This window comes from Idiotropiscis lumnitzeri, chromosome 6, assembly GCF_059441095.1.
Source record: "Idiotropiscis lumnitzeri isolate Australia: NSW breed Sydney's pygmy pipehorse chromosome 6, RoL_Ilum_1.0, whole genome shotgun sequence".
Taxonomy (NCBI): domain Eukaryota; kingdom Metazoa; phylum Chordata; class Actinopteri; order Syngnathiformes; family Syngnathidae; genus Idiotropiscis; species Idiotropiscis lumnitzeri.
In genome coordinates, this window is record NC_142396.1 from 18,404,591 (window position 1) to 18,422,888 (window position 18,298).

The window sequence follows — 18,298 nt, forward strand, 5'->3', positions numbered from 1 at the left end:
TGCGTGAGTTTGTGTGTGTGCGTGCGTGCATGTGTGTGTGAGTTGCTGGGGACACCATCTGTTGTAAGTGGCCTGCATGTTCATGTGTGTAAATGTTACCTGATTGGACAACTGACCACTCCCATCAATAATGTGTTTTTAAATATCACAATATTATAACAATGGGATACGGTTGAGAAACTGTACATCATTTTAAATGTGTACCGCTTTTTTTGTATTGAGTTAGGTTCTTAAAGACTCTGGTGGCATAGGCGACCTTGCCGGTCACCAAGGGCGCTATCCACTGGAGGGGGCACTAAATTGTTGTTAAAAAAAAGCTCTTTATACTTAGTTCATATGCCATGTGTTCCCAGTTTACATTCAAACAAATTTTTACTAATAATTTTAAAACGAAGACAACTAAATTGAAATTATTGTTTTAAAATTGAAATTACGGGATGAGAAGCAAGGTGAATTAATTTGAAATTTGCGATCTGGTTCCGGCCTTCCTGTGTGGTCGGAATAGTGTAAATCACCCCAAAATAAAAAATAGGATTATGATTATGAGCCCGGAAGCTGACCAGCATCCTGCCCTCCAATTCGAACCACACAGCCCAACTAATGTATGCGGTGCATTTAAAAATACCCCGTCTCAAGTCATCGGGGATAAGCTTCTGGGAACCTGACAAACAGTACATGGTTCGTGGATTTTCACATGGCCGTACCTTCTTCAATTATTAACTGTACTGTACTCTGATTATAAAACAATAGAATGTGTTGGAATGGGATGTGCAAGGGTAACTGAAGTTCACAGTTATTTTGCAGTTCGCAGTTGTTCTGCAGCTCACAGGCTGAAAACCAACATTCTGAAGTCATGCAGAGATCAGGGGGAGCCAGTGCTTTATCACACTTCCAGCATCCCATTTATACAAAAGGCACTCACAGGACTCAGAGTACCTGCAGATATTTTTCTGCACTTTGAACTCAAGCACTTCTAGACAACCATGTCAGCAAAATGTCAATGCAGTGATTTAAGAGGTTTGGACTGAATACCACAAACAAACATGTATAGTGTACTTTTGGAATTGAAAAGAAATAATTTTCTCCATGAGAAATTGCTGAAAATCTCATAACAGTTTACTTCCCACTTCTGTATATTTTCTATTTAATATCATGTTGTCATTTTTTTGTACAATTGTATTGTTACATAACTCCATCCATCCATCATCTGCACCGCTTTTGGAATGTAGGAGGAAACCCACGCAGGTACGGGGAGAACATACAAACTCCACACAGAAAGGCCGGAGCCGAAATCGAACCCACGACATCTGCTCTGTGTCTCAATGGGAGGCCATCATGCTAACCAGTCGCTCACCGTGTCGCCTTGTTTCAAAAATATTTGGTCTAATTTGATATGCCCTTCCTTTTGCCATTATACAACAGAGAAAGCTTTCAAACTAACTTTTCTCATAAATATTAACATGTTGACATTTGAAATTTTCACATTTGTTTGTTTGTAAATGGAAAATGAAATTGGAAATTTGACCAAAATGTTTAACAAACTCTTGAAGTGAATTGCATTTTTATTTCTTCATTTTTTTGAATAACAACAGGGCAGCACTGTGGCCGACTGGTTAGCACAATGGCCTCACGGTGAAACACAGCGGAGGTCGTGGGGTTTGATCGTGGCTCCGGCCATCCTGTGTGGAGTTTGCATGTTCTCCCAGTGCCTGCGTGGGGTTCACCAGGTACTCCGGTTTCCTCCCACATCCCAAAAACATGCATGGCAGGTTGATTGGACCCTTTAAATTGTCCCTAGGTACGAGTGTGAGCTTGGATGGTTGTTCGTCTCTGTGTACCCTGCGATTGACTGGCAACCAGTTCAGTGTGTCCCCCGCCTATTGCCCGAAGATAGCTGGGATAGGCTCCAGCACCCCTCGCGACCCTTGTGAGAAGAAGCGGTACAGATAATGGATGGATGGATAAATCACAATATTGACATTAAAGGGAAGGACACAAGAATGAGTATAAAGGTACTTTACACAAGTTTTAGTTGTTTACTTTTTACATCTTAAAGGGGAAGTCAAGTAAATAATAGATATAACATTTGATGCACCCGTACATGGCTAAACACAGTTAATTGATATTGCCTTCGTGTAATATGAATTAAGCACAAAAATCCACCCTTTTTTGTCCGTCTCAGGGGGCGGCATTTTGCCTTGCATTGCCAAATGCGAATGTCACATGACCAAACACAAACAACTTTGAGTTAGACTGCTACATGACTACTACATGAATGAACTAACAATTGGTCTCTTGTGACTGAGGCTACTATGCAGTCTTCTAATGTCTGACTGATAACGTCTGTTGTTGGTTTTTGTGTTGTTGTTTTTTTTTCTTTTTGTTTCACACCAGGAGCTCTTATTGGGATAATGAGTCTCCCAAAGACTTAACTTCACTGTTAGCATTGATCATTCGGGGTACAGAAGGTTCTTGGGTCATGAGCAAGTTCCGTTCCAACTGTCGACGTAACCAGAATTTCTACGTAAATTGAAATTAACCTTTTATTAACCCCTAAATCTTTAAATAAATATCCAAATAAATGTTTTATACTCCATATTATTACAATTAGATTAAAATAAAAACTAATATACTGTGGGTCCATGATGTGAAAAAAGGTTATTGCGCAAGCATTCACATTATATTAGAAGTGTGACCTCAGTCTGTCTGGTGTGTGAACATATGCCTCCCCGAAGTGACGCACATGCGCAAAACAAGAGACAATGTCACTCATGACGTAGTGTTCACGGAAGTAAATGTTGTCCGGCGTGTCATATCATTTCTACAGTGAAGCGATTTGATAGGAGGTAGAAATACAGTTTTTGGGGGTATTGATGAGGCGAGGCTTTTCGATCTTATTTCATGGAAACATCACTAAAGATGACTTCATGTCATTGCCATGAGTAAAGAATGAACCGATCTATATTCACCAAAAATGTCCACGTTATGCTTTATGTTCCAAGTGGGATTAAAGTCAACTATAAAGTCAATACTGATACTCCTGTATATCATATCAGTATGATGAATTGTGACCACCAGAGGTACAGTTTACATTTTTGCAATGAATTTTGACCAAGTGGGCTTTGCTTTCATTTCATTGCTGATGGTTCTGACAACATGATCTTTGACTGGCACTTGAAGATTTAGTGAAAACGTACAATAGCATTTTTAATTCTTAATGGGCATGTAGCGCTTCTTCCAGACATACTGGTACTACCGTACGCCATACACTGTGGCATTTCCGCCATTGCGACAGCAAATAAAATGCTGCAAAACGATCAATGTATTCAAGTTATGCAACCTTCGAGAGTGGTAATGTAATATGGCTGCTGGTGTCTTCATTTAACTGGCATTGTTAGTCTTTTCATATGTACTATAAGTCTGTGTCTTTAACTCACCCCTTGGGCACTGTGATGTAATTTTCAGTCGACAGCAAGTGGCAGTACAAGGCAAAATGGCAGCTAAAACGGCAGCATTTTATTGCTTTATTCATATTCCATAAATACAATATTAATCAGAATATCTCATTTAGGCTAATATGAATCCATAGAAGATTTTATTGTAAAGAACATTTTTGACTTGACCTCCCCTTTAAATTTACTTTCCAATTTGTATGTGCTGACACGATTAGAGGTGATTGGCCAAAGGGAGAACAAACCCTTACGGCTGCGATGCTTCCCAGAGGCTTCTCCCACTGTGAAGGATGTGAAGTTGTGTGTGTGTGGTTTCTCTAGAACAGGCGATAATTAGGTCTGGGCCTCAGAAGAGGAGAATAAAAGAGGGGTTGGGGGGAAGTTGGAGAAAAAATGGGGCTGTGTTTTGTGCTGAAAGGATGGGGGGGGTATAGAAGACAAGAGGAAGAGAGGGGATGGATGAGGGAGACTGGTAAAGAGTTTGAATGCCTGCTGTCCAGAATGAGTGAGAAGAGCAAGTTTGTACAGAAAGGCTCCCGGTTCCAGGGACAGGGACAAGAAAACAGTTTGCAGTTGGAGAGATGAAGTTGCAAGAGGTCTTGGGAAAGATCACTTGGGCCAAAAAAACAATGGAGGGGAGAATTGTTCAGGCACCAAACTAAAGCAACTGGAGACAGAGATTTATTCTTATGCAAAAAAATCATCTAGACTATAAAATAAAACGAAGAGATGGCAGATGTAGTAGCGGGTGGCAAAAGCCTCTTTTGAACAAGAGGAATAAAGGATGGCGAGTACAACTTCATTTGTCAGAATCAGAATCAGAAATCCCTTTATTGTCATTGTACTCAAGTGTGCAACGAGATTAGAGAGCTCCCCCCATCGTGCGAGGCCACGCCTTCACTGGACTCTGCTCCCATCTGATAATTATTAGCTTCCTGGGCTATGGAACAGCTCAAACACAAAGAAACCATAATGTGGTGGTGGTCGGAAATGGAGGAGAGGCAAGGGGAGGGGTTTATGTTGGCACCAACTGTTGTGCATCTAACTGGTCATCTGAAGCAGTCTGTCAGCCAGATAGGCATACTTCATTAGTTAAATATAGCCGGAGGGGTGCTCATCACCGGAATGATTTGATTGGCTGCCAGAGTGAGCTGTGAAATAACAGCTTGTTATCTATGTGTACGTGTGTTGCTTGTATGTACGTGTCCAAGACTTTCTCGCGTCTGTGATTAAATTTGAAAAATGAGCCAAAATAAACAATGTATGATTCTGTTGGGATTATGAATGAAGCTTCATGGAAATCAATCATCAATTTGTAGGTTTGCAGTTGTTTATTTCTTTCCATTTACACACTGCAGCCCCCTTAAGCACACCTCATATAATTTACTATGGTTGTAGACCTTGTTGTATATTTGAAGTGATATCTTTGGTTCTCTCCTGTTGTTTTCTTATTGTGTGCAAAGCTTCTTTTTGCTCCAAGTTGTGATTTTCTTTCAGCCGTTTTTTTTATTTCTGTCTTTTCTGGCTGAATGAGACCAGCTTAGTGTTATTTTGTTTGCTTGTGTGTTTGCCAGTGTGCACCAGATCTATACACAAACAAGATTGCATGTCTGCATTTCTGCCCATGTTTGTATTTTTGTGCAACAGTTGATAGCCATGTGATTGTGGTCTTTTTGAGCTACTGCCTTGGACCCATTTGCCTGATTCAATATCAGTCACGCTGTGAGACAATGTCGTCTTTTTATAGTGATGGTGGTCAGCTGACAGAAGTGGCTATGTGGTTTGTGCCCAGAAGAGGATTTGTGTGCTTGCTGGTTTCTCTATTTGCAAGTCTTGTTGCAGGGATGAAGTACACTCACCAAACATATCAATGCAACTCTTTTGTTTTTGATTTTACAGTATGTGAAATGAAAACGTGTCCAATTTAATGTATGCAAAGAGAGTGTATTAGTGAACGCTTAACCTGAATCATGATAATAAATGCCTGCCTGTCAGGAGAGAAAAATAAAGATGCCGATGAGTTAATGTACTGATCAAAAAGTAATAAAATTAGAAACTTAATCTTTACATGAGACATTTCAAGTGGGACCAGAGAACCCATCTTGAATTTAACTGAAGCATTCATCTTTGACTTCATGTATAAAAAAATGGAAGCAAGAATCAAACTTGTTTAGTTTAGTCCAATATAAGTTTAGCCTGTACAGTTCCAAATGTGTGAAGAAATCTTCCCTTCAAATTACTCTTGATGCCGTATAAAAGTTCAAATGTTTTTTGTATTTAATGATGTAGTCCAGGGCAACACTTAAAGTCAAGTCTTGATATTCCGAAGGAACATTGAGAAGTCTTTTTAAATATTTCTTACAGCCCTCTCGCCTTGAATTGCACTCCGTTACGTCATCTGTGTGTCTTCAGGTCTCATTTTAGCATTCATATCCAGAAAGCCATGTAAGCGTTCAACGTTTCATCAGTAGGATTGCTTACAAAAAAGTGCTGGACTGTAATTTGTAGAAATTAGTTGACTGAATGGATTTTTTGATTACTTGATAAAGCTCCAAATTATTATTCACAGACACAACCAGCAATCCATTTTCTATCCTGAGTGTCCTTTTCTGGGGGAGCTGAGTGAAATTCAGCTATTTATGGTGAAAACCAGACAACACCCAGGACTGATTAGTCATTCGCACAGTTTCTCTAAAAGCCTGAGGATTGACCCCCACAGCTGTTCCATAACTATTTTAATTTGACCAATGTACGAGTAGCTGTCTATGAGTTTGAGTTTCTGAGTAATCTGCACAAGTTATGGATTCCAATGGTCAAAAAAGTGTAATGATGATCAGTTAATAGTCAGTCTTTAGTCTACATTTTAGGTGTTCACAAAAGGATCTTATACACTGACTCCAAAATTATCATTTAAATTCTATAGTTTGATTACAACATGCGTTGCACATTTTCTTTTTATATTATATATGATAGAGCTGTCTTGGGTTGCCATTATAAACCTTTATTAGAAACCTTTAAAGTAAGTAACTAACTGACTTTCACTCAGGGGAAGACAGATGAACTGAATAATTATAGTTTGAACTTGCATCTGGGACAACTGGGATAAAATATGACATCATGTCTGCTTCCTTATAACTGCCTCTCTGGATACTAATTTTATTTATTTATTTTCACATTTAAGGGAACATATTCATATTTATGTTTCTCCTTCCTTGTAAAATATCGTAGTGGCACTGTACTTCCTAACAGAAATGCATTCACGACTTGAGAATATTTATGCAGGCTTGACATCAAATCACTGCCAACGCAAAATGGCAAACATTTTCAAAAACAAACAAACAAAGAAAAAAACTGTAGTATCTGCAAAAACATTTTTTTTTCATCTGTTGTGAAGACATGTTTGTCTCATACTCTGGTTGTTTTGAACTATCAGTTCATGAAACAGTTATGGAAGACTGGTCTGACTCTCTGTATCTGGCCCTCTAATATTTGCCAGGTTGAACATCTACGTGTCAGAGATGAGAGACTTGAGTCACGTGACTTGACTCGAGTCACTCACTATTTTAAGGACTTGCGACTTGCTTCCCAAAACTTGGGATGACTCTACTTGGAACTTACTTACTGACTCGACTTAGACTTGAACTACATATATGTATATATATATATATATATATATATATATATATATATATATATATATATATATATATATTTATATATATGTGTGTGTGTGTGTGTTAAAAGTGCCCAAACAAACAGTAAGAAAAAAGACTTAACTTGAAAAAGTAGCGCTGACAACAGCCACACCATAACGGTGAACGTGACAAGGACAATGAAAAATACAATGTATATTCCGATAAGTTTTTGTTAAATGTCACTGGACATTTGGTTAAACAGATGAATGGGTGACCACCCAAACCTATAACATTCTCTACCCGCCCCCACACTAAACCTTCAGAAATATGGAGTTAAAAATAGTTTTAGGGTGTTCAATGAAGCACAGAGGTGTGTTTGTGAAAGTACAGTATGTGGTGTCCAGATGTTATTGCTTGACCTTAATGTGTGATTCCAGTGAGTAACACCAGATTACAAAGTGACTCAGGCATGCATTTCAAATAACGCATGTTAGTGTATTTGAGACTATCAGGGCCGAGGGCCGCATCAATGACAGTATTATTTATAGCGTCTTTTATAATAATGCTCTTCTACCATGCTCTATCTTTTGCCCATAAACATTAATTCTCTCCCTCAGACACACATGAAATGTGTTAGTAACACTGTCCAGAAGTGTTGGCAGGAGTTGATCAGAATGCACTTTGTCACAAAGGGCTCTGTCGGCAAAGGCTGCAAACAGAGAGGATGTGCAACATAGTGATAAAGAAGCAACCTCAAAGAGGTTTCTGGTTGTATTAGGACAAACAAAGGTGTCAAGTGACAATGCAGAACAGAACCAAGATAAGGACCTCATTGCACAGAGCTTTGAGTGTGGGTGTGTGTGTGTAGGCACGAGGAAAGAATCGAGGGGATAATGGGAAATATGGCACACTTTTGCAGCTGAGGTTCCAGAATAGCCAAGCTTGGTCCCGGCTTTGCTTGGCCTGGCCTCCTTTGCTTTGCCATTACAACAGTCACTAATCAATTGGGGCGGGATCCACTAAATTGGGTGGACCTCCACTCCTTTTTTTACTTAACCAAAATAATGAAAAGTGGTGTAATGTGCAATGTTTTTTGCCGTAAATGCATATTTGCGGATATGGTGCTGATGCTTGAATGGGTGTGTGCATGATTAGGTTAATGTGAGACTCTATAAAAGTGATTTGGACACCATGATTGTGTAGAAAGCACGAGAAAAAGTTCAGTCCATTTACCTTTTGAACAGAATCAGTTCTGCAGCCCTTGTCATTCCGTCCAACCTTGCTACCTTCAACTTCATGCGGTCACAAGTTGCAATGATAGGATATGTCGCAACACCAGCAAAAATATAAAGAGCAACGATATTTAATGAATTGACACACACTTAGCTTCATGATCAGTTGCTTCTGCACCGAATGTTTACAGCAATTCTTTTTAGAACAAAACATGCATACTCCAATATTTCTACCCAAACTATTTTCACTCATTATTGCAGTGGTGGCTTATCATTCGAGGGCGCCTGTGTGATGCTCTCCCGCCTAGCTCAACTTGAAAGAGATATTCAAATTTTGACACCGTTTCACAGTCTCCTCATTACACCGGCGTGTACGGTAAATACCGTTTCTAATTTTAGACTTGTGCCAACCACCTCGAGTCTTTCTGGAATCTAAACCCAATCAATCTACGGTTATCTTTTGACCAAATTTGATTGTGCTTTTACTGAATAATATAAAAAATGTATAAAAAATAACAAAAAAATAATAATAATAAAACATCCACTTTTATTATAATAGTAAATGGTAAATGGTGTGAACTTTTATCGTGCTTTACCTACACTGTCAAAAAAAAAAAAAACTTCCTTTAACCTCCAGGATTCTTTGCCGTATACTGACAAACAGCAGAACACAGTATGGTCTTCCAACCATCCATTAATTTTCCAAAGCATTTATCCTTTTGGACAAATCTATTTGCTTGTTGTCAAGATGCTATCTTTTGCTAAGATAACCTGAGTATTTTGTCTTCTCTCCGGGATAGAAAATAACCCAACTCCCTTTGTATGCCAGCAGACTAATAAACTGTTGAACTGGGCTTTAGTGACTTCTTTAAGTGTTGAATTTAATGCGAATAATAATTTCCGACTGCTCCGGGGTCGCGAGCTCTAAGGTTGCCACTGGTCTGACTTCACATGACGCAAATTAATTGAATTATTTAGCAATTTTGATGCTGATTGGTTTGTTAAAAACTACAGAAATGCAGTTATGCTACAAGCCACGTGCCATTTTATAATGTGCCATTTCAACATGGAAGCCACTCTGAATGAAAGCTCTATCTATCAATATCTATGCTACCTGAAAAGTATGTATTTGCTCCCTATCTTCCCATGCCTACAAAATTCAATACAATAACTTTATTCTGGTGGTAGTAGTTTACAGTACTTTATGTTTGCACAGCAAACAAAATGTTGGAGGTGTGAAATGCCTTATGGTTCTTTTTGGTCTTGTAAAAATTTGTGCTGTCAAGCGATTAAATTTTTTAACTATTTAATCCCCCCCAAAAAAACGTAATTAATTTTGATTAATCGCATTTTTTCTACTACTATTTTTTGTGAGGCTTTTAACAGGTATTTACTTGAATAATATATTGTAATTAATGTAAAATCACCAAATATGAATTGTGTGATGCTCCAATACGATCTAAACTGAGTCATCTTAAGAAGAATTTTTTTAGAAACAATTCTCAAAACTTACATAGTACATTTAGTTGTTAGCCCAACACTCCAGCAGTGTTGGTTTGCAAGGCCCGGTGGTAACATAAGCAAGGTGTTTTGTTCTGAGATCATGTGCAAAAGATATACAGCTAATTTGGAATTGGGCTTTCCATGTTCTGCAAATTTATGTTTGAAAAAAATAAAACTGTGTTAACTGAGTTAAAATTTTTAATCGCGTTAATTTAAAAAAAAAAAAAAAGTATCTTGAGTTAACGCTTTAATTTTGACAGCCCTAGTAAAAATATGGGTTATATTAAGTATATGAAGTGGCACTCCTGAGCAAAATAGGTAAATGTCTTTTATGTGTCGATTTATCCGCTGCCCAAAGGATAACTTGCGTGAGGTTGAGAGACACCCTTAGAATATCATGGTGTAATATCTTGGTTAAATTGCCCATATGTCAGCCTGTCTGTCCATCTGTCGGGCTCGGTGTGAAATTAAACTATGTTTCAGGTCAGTGTACAGATTATGTCAAGTCAAAGGGAAGCTGTACACACACACATTGACACTCACACATGCAGCTCTTTGCTGACAGAAGGGCTTGGAGAGTGGGTAATGAGAAAAGGTCCTCATGCATGAAAACTCACATCAGCAGGCCAGATTCTCACGCACACACACATTTGCACACAACATTTAAGACATTGCTTCCTAGCAGTGGTCTGTCTTTTTCATTCGAGGGAATGTTAAGATTATATTAAAACCTTGTTTTATGATGTAACGTTCTGATACAACTATCAGTCAGTATCTACACAATAGTTTATATTTTATTCTGTTTTGTAACTACCATTGACACAACAGAATAACTTAAAAAAATCTGACTGGTTCAACAATGCTGCTAAATACAAGCCTAAATTTTGTTTCTGACCGCTTAATCCTGTCCAGAATCAATACTTTTGATAAAAGATGGTTTAATGTTTTGCAGTGTTGGCTATTGTACCACACATAATTATTAAAAGTCATTGTTAGTAAAATTGTACATAACTGCGTCAATTGGCCCTCTCGCTTTAAGATAATTTCCTAACTGAGAGGATACACTGCAAAGATTGCTCTCAAAATTAAGATCACAAATATATGTATAGTATATTACAAAGGCAAATGGTTTTACACAAATGACAAAAGGATAATTTTTTTCATGCTCTTTCTCCTTGCAACTGTCTGCCAGGAAAACACTTTTTTGACTGTATGACCTTGTCTTCCTGGAAGGGAACGACTGCATGACATTTAAAACAACAGACCAAGCCGCTGCTGCTGCTGTGGTTAAATGTCATCTTCCTCCTCGCTGTTCTTTAATTGTTTTTAGCCACTCATGTTGCTGTAACCTATCCTTATTGATGGTACATGATTATATTCATGACCCTATCCCCTTATATGAGCCCAACGCACACCATCCATCTCTAAATCCATACTGTTAATATTGTATTCTTAATTTTATCCAATCAAAAAAGGTGCATTACATCAACAGTATGTTCCTCCCACTGACTAATTTGTTGGTTTGTTGGTGTTTAGGATCATCCACGAAGACGGTTTCTCTGGCGATGATGTAAAGCAGTACAAGCCTGTTGTTTACAGCAACACCATCCAATCTCTGGCGGCCATTGTCCGTGCCATGGATACACTGGGCCTTGAGTATGGGGACAAAGAGAGGAAGGTGAGTCCTGGCTCTTAAAATGCACTTTGCGTCAACATAGAGTATGCTGTATATAATTGTGTGCCTAATTATGCAACGATGACTTCAAAATTGACATCTAATGTTGTACATATTGCCAAGCAACGATAAGCGGAATAAAGCTAAATGAATAAATTGATCAGTCCATGGCCTAGTGCAAGGGCTGAAGGACATTTTTGGCAGAGTTAAACTCTTTAAAGCAATATAGTTCTTTCATCAGGTTACAGTCATGAACAGAAATGGAAAACAGCCCTTTCAAAGCCACAAAATGAAAATCCTGGATTGCTGACAAAAACATGCGCTGTCTCACAAATCACTATTTTCTTACTTACTTCCCAACTTAAATAATTTATAAACTTCGACTCTATTTGGATTGTGTATCTATTTCTTGCGTAGGTTTGCTTTTTGTACTGTGGCTTCCTTCCACATCTAAAATGTGTGCTTCTTCTATTTGACAACTCCAAATTACACTTCGCATTATTGTGAATGCAATTCTAGTCACTGAAATTTTGACTGATTTATAACTGGGATTGGTTCATTTGACTATTTTCTTGTCCTGATCATGACAATATTCCATATTTATCATGTCTTGGACAATACTACGGTGGCAATTGTCAAAAGATTTTTAAGGCAGCCAAAAAAGGTGACCAGTCCTATGTAGTATGAGATGTCGAGGTTGCACAGAATTGTCACTGTAAACATAACGTTCGTATGTATCCTAACCGTGTGCAGTATCGTGTGGGTATTTGGTGTTTCGGGGTCCCGATTTCCTTACGACATCTGTTTTGGACTCTTCCATACTGAAGATATGTACAGAGCAGAGTGTTATCTATGCATGAGAACATATTGTTCTGTGAAATATGTCTGCTTACCACAAGGAGAACAAATGTTCTCCTAAGTGACTTTTTATTTGGTTTCTATTGAATTAGATTCAATCATCTCCTCACATGCAGCAGTCTAGCAGACAGGAGAGTACATTTCCAGTTCAGTCACTACTCGCCACAGGCTCACAGCTACCACATGATTCAAGGTCTCTTGCAGATAAACAGTCTTTATCTGTTACTTGTTGATGCATTTGCAAATGTGACCAATAAACGTTGCGTTGCCATTTTACCTCCCTAAACACTCAGCTTTGATTATCAGCTGGAGGACGTGAAATGTTAGTTTTGTTATAATGCCCTTTTCAGACATGTTTTTGCTTGAAGCAGAAGAGGCAGATTAAATTATTTGCCTCATTGTTTAAAAGTGTGTGTGGCTTGGCACAGTGGCAAGTTGAAAATGACATGTAAATGTCAAAGATGGGAACTTTGGCCTATTTTGCCGGTCCGTCCTCCGTCCTCCTTCAGCGACTTGGGCACCTTTTCGTCTGCGTCCTTATTCTTAAAAATAACCGTCCACGTCCATCTTCATCCTTTTCAAACGCTTCCGTCCATTTCATCTGTCCAGCACAGCTAAAAAAACCCCTTCCGTGCATGGTGACGCCGTGCGAGTGAAGGTAACGGCAGAGGTTCCATAATTCATACATAAAGTGTCATGGTTTGTCTTTGTTGTTTTTGGTTTTGGACTTTAGTTCCATGTTTTTTCTTGTGTTCCTTTGCTTGTCTCTAGTTAAGCTTATTGTGTCCACCTGGGCTTGTTGTTCCCCTCAGTAATGTTAGCCAATCAGCTCCCTCCACCTCTTTGTTTCTTGTGGTGTTCCTGTTTGTCCCTTCAGTTTGTTTGTATTTAGTTCCTTTTCAGTCCTTGTTGGTTCATTGTTTTCTATTTCTATTTCCCTTTGGCCATGCATCGTATTTTTTTAATTTGGTTTGTACTTGTATTTTTTATCTTATGGAAATTTTGATCACAAAAAGATTTGCATTGATAAATCTATTGTACATTTATTTATTTTTATGTTATGTTCTGGCACAAACAAAAAACTGCTAAAAAGACAAAAATGAAGTTAAACAGTCAACATTATTCGTCCAAGTTTTTTTTTTTTTGGTGAAATTACAAAAGGTTTGCAACAATGACAAAATGCAGATGTTGGAATAAAAGCATATTTCAATTTGAAAATAGGTGATTAATTTTGTTAAGAAAAAAAAATCAAATAAAAAAATCAAATAAAAAAAAATCGAATCATGGCTTGAGTGAATCGTTATCCCTGCAGAGGGCATAGTTAATTATATGACTACCATCAAATGGTGGTTTGTTTATTACCAAGGTGACAAATGCAGTAACCTATATAATAGCCGTTACACGTATTGCTCATATAGTTGGTGCATATTACACAGTAATATCACAATCAAGTAGTAAAAAATAGAACGTGATCTGTTAATTGACAGTAATCAAATGAAAGATGGCCTGGCTGAAATATTTTGAAGCAGTTAAAATAAGGTGCACGACTACAAATTCTGCTATTGCTTTATATCCATTAATACCAAATCTCATATTTTTCAATCATCATATATGGGTTATTTTGGGGACTTGGTTATTGAGTGTTCATCCCCTTTTAATGCTGAATCTGTCAATGCCACCATGATTCACCTAATGAATGCCAAAAACTACTGTGAAGCCCCAGCCAAAAGTCCATCATTCCAATTAAGTTAGTCCTGCCGCTAAATCCACGATCACACAATTTCAGTATATGATACACTACTTGAGGATTATGAGTGTAATCCACAGAAAAGCATCAATTCCGTGACCAAGGGAGCAATGGATAAAGGTTAATTGGAGTTGTAATTTCTACTAACACACAATACAACTGGCTTACAAAAATGGACTGATTTTAAGGCCCCAAATGAAGATATTAAAAAAAGAAAGAAAAAGGGGAAGGTTTAATAGTTTCTGAATGTGGGAGTGTATCAGTTTTACATGGCAAAGCGAGCGAGCCATGTCTCCCTCTGGCAATATATGATTATATTCTATGAGGCAATATGCTTTGTCAGTGCTCTCCAACACTTGTTGCCGATTAGGCACCCTTGTGATTTGAATGCTAAGACATTTTGGCATGAGAGTAATTCAGGAATATTTTTTTGCCACCCGTGTGTTGTTCCTTTTTTTTTTTTTTTTTTTTTTTTTTAAACCTGATCGTATCTGCCCATGTTTTGTCTGTTAAAATATATGCTTCATTGTTTTTGATTTTGCATACATAATTTATTACTCACTAAAAGATAATGGTTAAACAATTAAATCAATCAATCTATCAAAGTTTGTTTTGGTAGGTGGAGGAACATTTAACAAGAGAAGGCCAATCCTATATGTAATATAAACCTCCTTACATTCTTGTGTCTCACACACACAAAATTGCACTCTGGTACATCCCTGAGTCATTGTCTCTAACCTTTATGAAAGGCACAGACTATTTCTAATTGCAATGAGATCTTTGATACTAAGCAATGGAGATTAAAATTACAGCACACTTATTGATTTTTGACTAACTATCGACCTTTGTGTGTGCATACGTACGGTTTTATAATACGAGCTAGTGTTGCATTTCCTTATAGAGGTGAAGTGTAGAACATAGAGAAAGATAGGTCATCTTGCCAAATAGGGCTCGATATCCTGATCTGTCTTTGTTGATTTGGTTATGATTTGATCTTATTTTGTCTTCCTTGTGTTCTTTTTTTTCGTCTCTCTCTGTAGGTTAATGTGGCCACCTGTGCTTGTCATCACGGTCACTTCTATTTAAAATTTTATAACCTGTATTTAAAAGCATTTGATCTCGGGGCTAATTTCATTTCTGTTGGCAGCTTATTCTCTTTGAGTGCAGCATAACAGGTAAATATAGCTTCACCTTGTTTACTTAGAATTCTAAGCTCCACTAATTGACACAAGTCTGCAGATCGCAATGCCATCCTGGTCTTGTAGTCAATCAGCATTCCTTTAATGTATTCAGGACTCAAACCATTCAGTGATTTATAGACCAGTAGCAGAATTCATCTATTAGAATCTATTCACAGCAAATTGGGAGCCAGAGCCCATAAGACTGGAGTAATATGTTCTGATCTGCTTTGTTTTGGTCAGGTGTTTGATGCTCTTTTGAGGGAGTCCAGTAAGAAGACCTTTACAATAATTAAGTCTACTGGAGATAAAAGCATGAATAAGTTTATGCTGGTTTGTTTGGCGCATGAATCTCTTCAGTCTGGATATTAGATTTTAATTTTACTTTGATTTGATATGATTGGTGAAAGTTAAGCACAAGTCTATCAGCTCTCCAAGATATGAAACTTGATCTTTGGCTTCTATAGTCAGTGACTCCATGTCTTTTCTAACAGCAACCCGTTCCGTCCGTTTGTCCCAGATAGACCCCCATTTTTGGGACGGAGTACTGAAAATGGGGTTTAAGCCATCCCTTCAATTATCTCTCACTGGGTCAAATACCACATGTATAGAATTAAAATATTGGCATTGGTTGTGTGTACTAGCCCTTTAACTGAGAGTTCAACTGAGTGAGAGAGAGAGTGGGCAAAAGCATGGAAGCGATATGCGCAGCTGTGTGAAGACACAATTGAGAGGCAGAATAAGCATCTTAAATTGCATTTAATTTGGGGATGAAGTGCAATAAATACAGCCATCTCTTCAGTGCGACCCTGGTCCAAGATCATCTGTGGATTTGCCTTGTGTGACAACAAGAGTCTGAAAAATGTTCTGTTATGCTCTCTAACTATAACTGCATTTGAAGTTTGGGGGGTAAAAAGTGTCTCCCAGTGTTAATAATGCAGTAATAACACAATCTAATTATTAATAATATCATATTAATAACGAGGAGTCCCTAGGCTATTTGTCGGAAGTGGCTAATGTATGTACAAATCTGTTTTTAGGGCTAAATCAAGCTATTGTGTCTTTTAATCCAGTTTGTTTTGGAGTCCTTAAATTATGGTAAGTGGATGTGAATAGGAAATTGGCAGCTCATGAGCTTTAAATAATGTTTATGGATTATGAAATCTTTGTCGTTTGCCTCCCAACACTTTTTTTTTTAATGCAAGGACAGAATGTGATTTAAAAGGAAGCAGGACGGACGGGTACAGAGGAAGTTTATTTTATGAATAACGATTGAGGGACAGGAAGGGTAACCAGGTGGCGGACGGATGACGGACCAGCAAAATAGGGTAATAATGCGCCCTTCACTGAATCTAGCTGTATGTCATTTGCCAACACTGGCTTTCTGAAGCATTCGACACAAAGGAGACATATCTTCGCTTTTCTGTGAAACCAATGAGTTGGAATTCAGATATTTCCCAAACAAAATACAGGCAATCTGTAACATTTGGCAGCTCTGCATAAGCATAGAGAAGCACAGGACTATTGTAAATGACTTGGCAAAATTAAGATACCAAATCCTGATTGTTTCATTTATTGTCTGGATGCTTTAATCTGGATAATGAAGCTAGAGTGATATATCATCCTCAATTATGGAGACCCATTTTTAATTCAGCCTGTGCCAACCTCTTCTGATAACACCCCAAATCTGGTCCCTGGCCTTAGCTAGTTGCTATGGCAACCCGATGTTTTGCCTTGCTTGCAACACATTCCGCAAGGCTGTGTCCAAGGGCAGTGTGACACACACACGCTCACACACACACATACTGCTCTCCCATCACACCAAACACATACACAATGATAGAATGTTTGAAATAGACTTTGGATTTCTCAAAAACTGAGGTTAAAAAGGAAGCCGTTTTCTTTTGCAGGTGGTATTGAGCTTTTGATTTGACTTAGTGTGTCAACAACACTATGTATATGTTGGATTGAGACGTAACACTATAAGTTAATTTACAAATTTGACATGAAATTGTATTAAAAGCAAAACAATTAAATACAAGACCTTCCTATTTTATCATTTAATTTCAGGCGCAATGCAAATGCAATGTTGGCTTTAGGGGAAGTCAACCCTTTGATTTTTTTTCAAGAATACACTCTATGTATAAGCAACAGTCAAAATGTGGTATTCTGATTCACATTGTTTTGCTGGAAAAACAGTTGAACATAATAATTAATCTACATTAGGAGGGTGCCATGTTGGACATCGATCGATCGATATCGTCACGGATGCTTTTCATGTTGCTTCTGGTACATGCATAACGTCACGTGACTAAACCCGGAAACCAAGTTAGCAGTCATTCGGTTAGCCGCGATGGATTTTTGCAAGTGCTAGCCGCCTTTTACCAAAGCTGAAAATCTGTAGCAGCCAGAGGAAGAAAGCGACAGTTAGGTGGGAATTGAACACCTGGCTTGGTGCCAGTGTGGTCCTTGCACAATAACGCTTTCCTCTGTGGAGAGAGTGTGTTGCAAGGATGGGGACATTATCCAAAAAACTTTGTTGAGAGCTGATGCGTCTTGCATCTTCCTATATACGAGTAAAGTTGCGATGCTGAACTCATGTCTTAAAAGCATTGTATATTATATTGAGCTCACATCATACGTGTTATACGGATATAATTTTTTTCAATGCTACGTTGGATTTATATAGTTTCTCTCAAGGCACCAACACCAACAAAATATAGAAGTGGGGTTACATTTTGAGAGCAGGAGTCGCCACGGTAGATGTAAATTATTACGTTACGTAAATCATTTCACTTTGCTACATTTAACTATACTGAAATTCAATACTAATCTGTCATTGCTAAATTATATTTACTCACTCTTAATTGTAAATAAAGCTACATAATCAATTGCTGAATATTCAGTCATGAATTATGTTTTGCCCGCCTTGTCTAGTCTGCATTCGTTGTCGGTGGTCAAAAATAGTCGTAACAGCTTGTGCATAAGTGTTTTTCATCGAAGTTTTTAACTCAGTCC

At 38.0% G+C, this 18,298-nt stretch overlaps 1 protein-coding gene across 3 annotated transcripts in view; it reads left to right on the forward strand.

Moving 5' to 3' along the window:
• The window catches only part of LOC148335490 (guanine nucleotide-binding protein G(o) subunit alpha), an 81,487-nt gene that overhangs the window by 7,473 nt on the left and 55,716 nt on the right, over positions 1 to 18,298 (forward strand). For all 3 annotated transcript variants that reach the window (XM_088299644.1, XM_088299645.1, XM_088299643.1), the window contains exon 3: positions 11,359 to 11,500. In XM_088299644.1, the coding sequence (XP_088155770.1) occupies positions 11,359 to 11,500 (142 nt within the window). The remainder of the gene's footprint in view (positions 1 to 11,358; positions 11,501 to 18,298) is intronic.